General features: G+C 35.5%; 1 protein-coding gene across 1 annotated transcript in view; it reads left to right on the plus strand.

The window, feature by feature from the left end:
* Window positions 1-1,339: 1,339 nt before the first annotated feature.
* LOC144376800 (olfactory receptor 10A3-like) overlaps window positions 1,340-1,866 on the plus strand; it is a 945-nt gene continuing 418 nt past the window's right edge. The window contains exon 1 of the mRNA XM_078045077.1: window positions 1,340-1,866. This exon is cut by the window's right edge and continues 418 nt beyond it. Within this exon, the coding sequence (XP_077901203.1) occupies window positions 1,340-1,866 (527 nt within the window).

Raw genomic sequence — 1,866 nt, forward strand, 5'->3', positions numbered from 1 at the left:
TCCCCATTCACATGTAATCTTTCCCTCATTTAAATTGTCTAAATCCCCCATTATTACTTGCCAGTTGGTTCTCAATTGTGCTGTATGCTGGTTTCACTTTGCTTTAACACTATTCTTTAGAGTCTCATTTTCCTAATGTATTCCATTTATTTGTTTAAAATTATTGTTTTAAAATGTGTAATAAAGTGGAGATTGTTGTGGTCATTGTTTAGATATCAAAGAAGCAAACAAAATCTTTGCCCCTGGGATTACACCGCTGTGGGAATGATTTGTATAAAAGTATACATAATGTGATTTGGTAAAAATGGAAAAATACAGAGCATTGTATAAGGGGTAAAGATAAAGAGTTTTGGGACACTATTTTTTGTAGCTTACTGGTGAGGGTCACAGTGATTTTAGCTAGTGTGTTTAGGTTTCTGCTTATGATGCAGAGTATAGAAAATGGTAGGTCCATCAGAGCTTGTTGAATAATTAATGAGCCCATGAATCACTTGATGAGGAGATTGGGGTGAGAGAAGAGAGAGAGTGGGAGAGAGTGGAAACTTTGAAATTGCAACTCCAGATTGACTAAAAAGTGGGTTTGTCCTCAAATCATCATGGTCACAAAGAATAATCTTGAATCTCTGGGGCTAAAAATTTCATATCCCAGTAAATCCCAAACAGAATTGGCCAAAAATCAATAAGAAATTAATAAGCCTGAAGCCTATTCACATAGTCTAGTGTTGTTTTCTGAGAGAGGTGCATTTGAATACAACTTTCCCTGAGAATTCTTGTGGAATGTTGTCACCTTTAAATGTCACGCAAAGCTTATTGGTTTTGAATCTAATAAATATTTACATAAATTTACATAAAATTCAATATTACTGAATTATAATAAAAATTTGGATTAGCTTTTTTTTCCATTTATCTACTTTTTATACTATATTTTCTATCTCTCCATTTTTATATATACATAAGTTGAATAAAATGAAAAATACCTGTGTTAATAATATGGGATTAGAACCAGTGTTAGAAAATATCTATATTTACTTTAGAGTATATTTAGTTTAAAACTACATAGTGTATAAGTTGCAATAGAACTTGATAGCACTTTGCACTTTTAAGTCCAAATTTCTAAATAAGAATTCTTCAGGTTTCCTTTTATATTAGAAATAGTCACTAATGTTAGTATTTTGCCTTTCTCTGTATGTTTCAACCTCAGTTTTTTGGAAGATGTTTTCCTTGTTTCATCCTCTGCTAGAATTTCTATACAGAATTCAGGCTGCCATTCTCAGCCTTTGGACTGTGACTTTATTCTTTGATTATGTCTGCAGAAACAATATAGGGCTTCTGTACTGCAATGAAAAGACAAAATCAAAGCTCTGTGGTTGAATTCATCCTCTTGGGCTTCTCTGACTTTCCTGAACTTCAAGAGGAGATCTTTGGGGTTTTCTTGGTTATTTATCTGCTGACGCTGATGGGAAATGTCACCATCATAGCTGCCATCTTGCTGGACCAGACCCTCCACATCCCCATGTACCTGTTCCTGCAGAACTTATCTGTGGTGGAAGTGAGTTTCAGTGCAGCCATTATGCCTGAAATGCTGGTGGTCCTGACCACTGAGAAAACTACAATTTCTTTTGTGGGCTGTTTTGCACAGATGTATTTCATTCTTCTTTTTGTTGTGAATGAATGTTTTCTCCTAGGGGCAATGGCTTATGACCGATTTGCTGCCATCTGCTGTCCTCTGACCTACCCCATGATTATGAACAAGAGGGTGTTTGTGAAATTAGTCATGTTCTCATGGGTCTCAGGGATCATGGTGGCTACTCTGCAGACCTCATGGGTATTCAGTTTTCCCTTTTGTGGACCCAATGAAATTAGTCA

Source organism: Ictidomys tridecemlineatus, chromosome 4, assembly GCF_052094955.1.
Source record: "Ictidomys tridecemlineatus isolate mIctTri1 chromosome 4, mIctTri1.hap1, whole genome shotgun sequence".
Lineage (NCBI taxonomy): Eukaryota > Metazoa > Chordata > Mammalia > Rodentia > Sciuridae > Ictidomys > Ictidomys tridecemlineatus.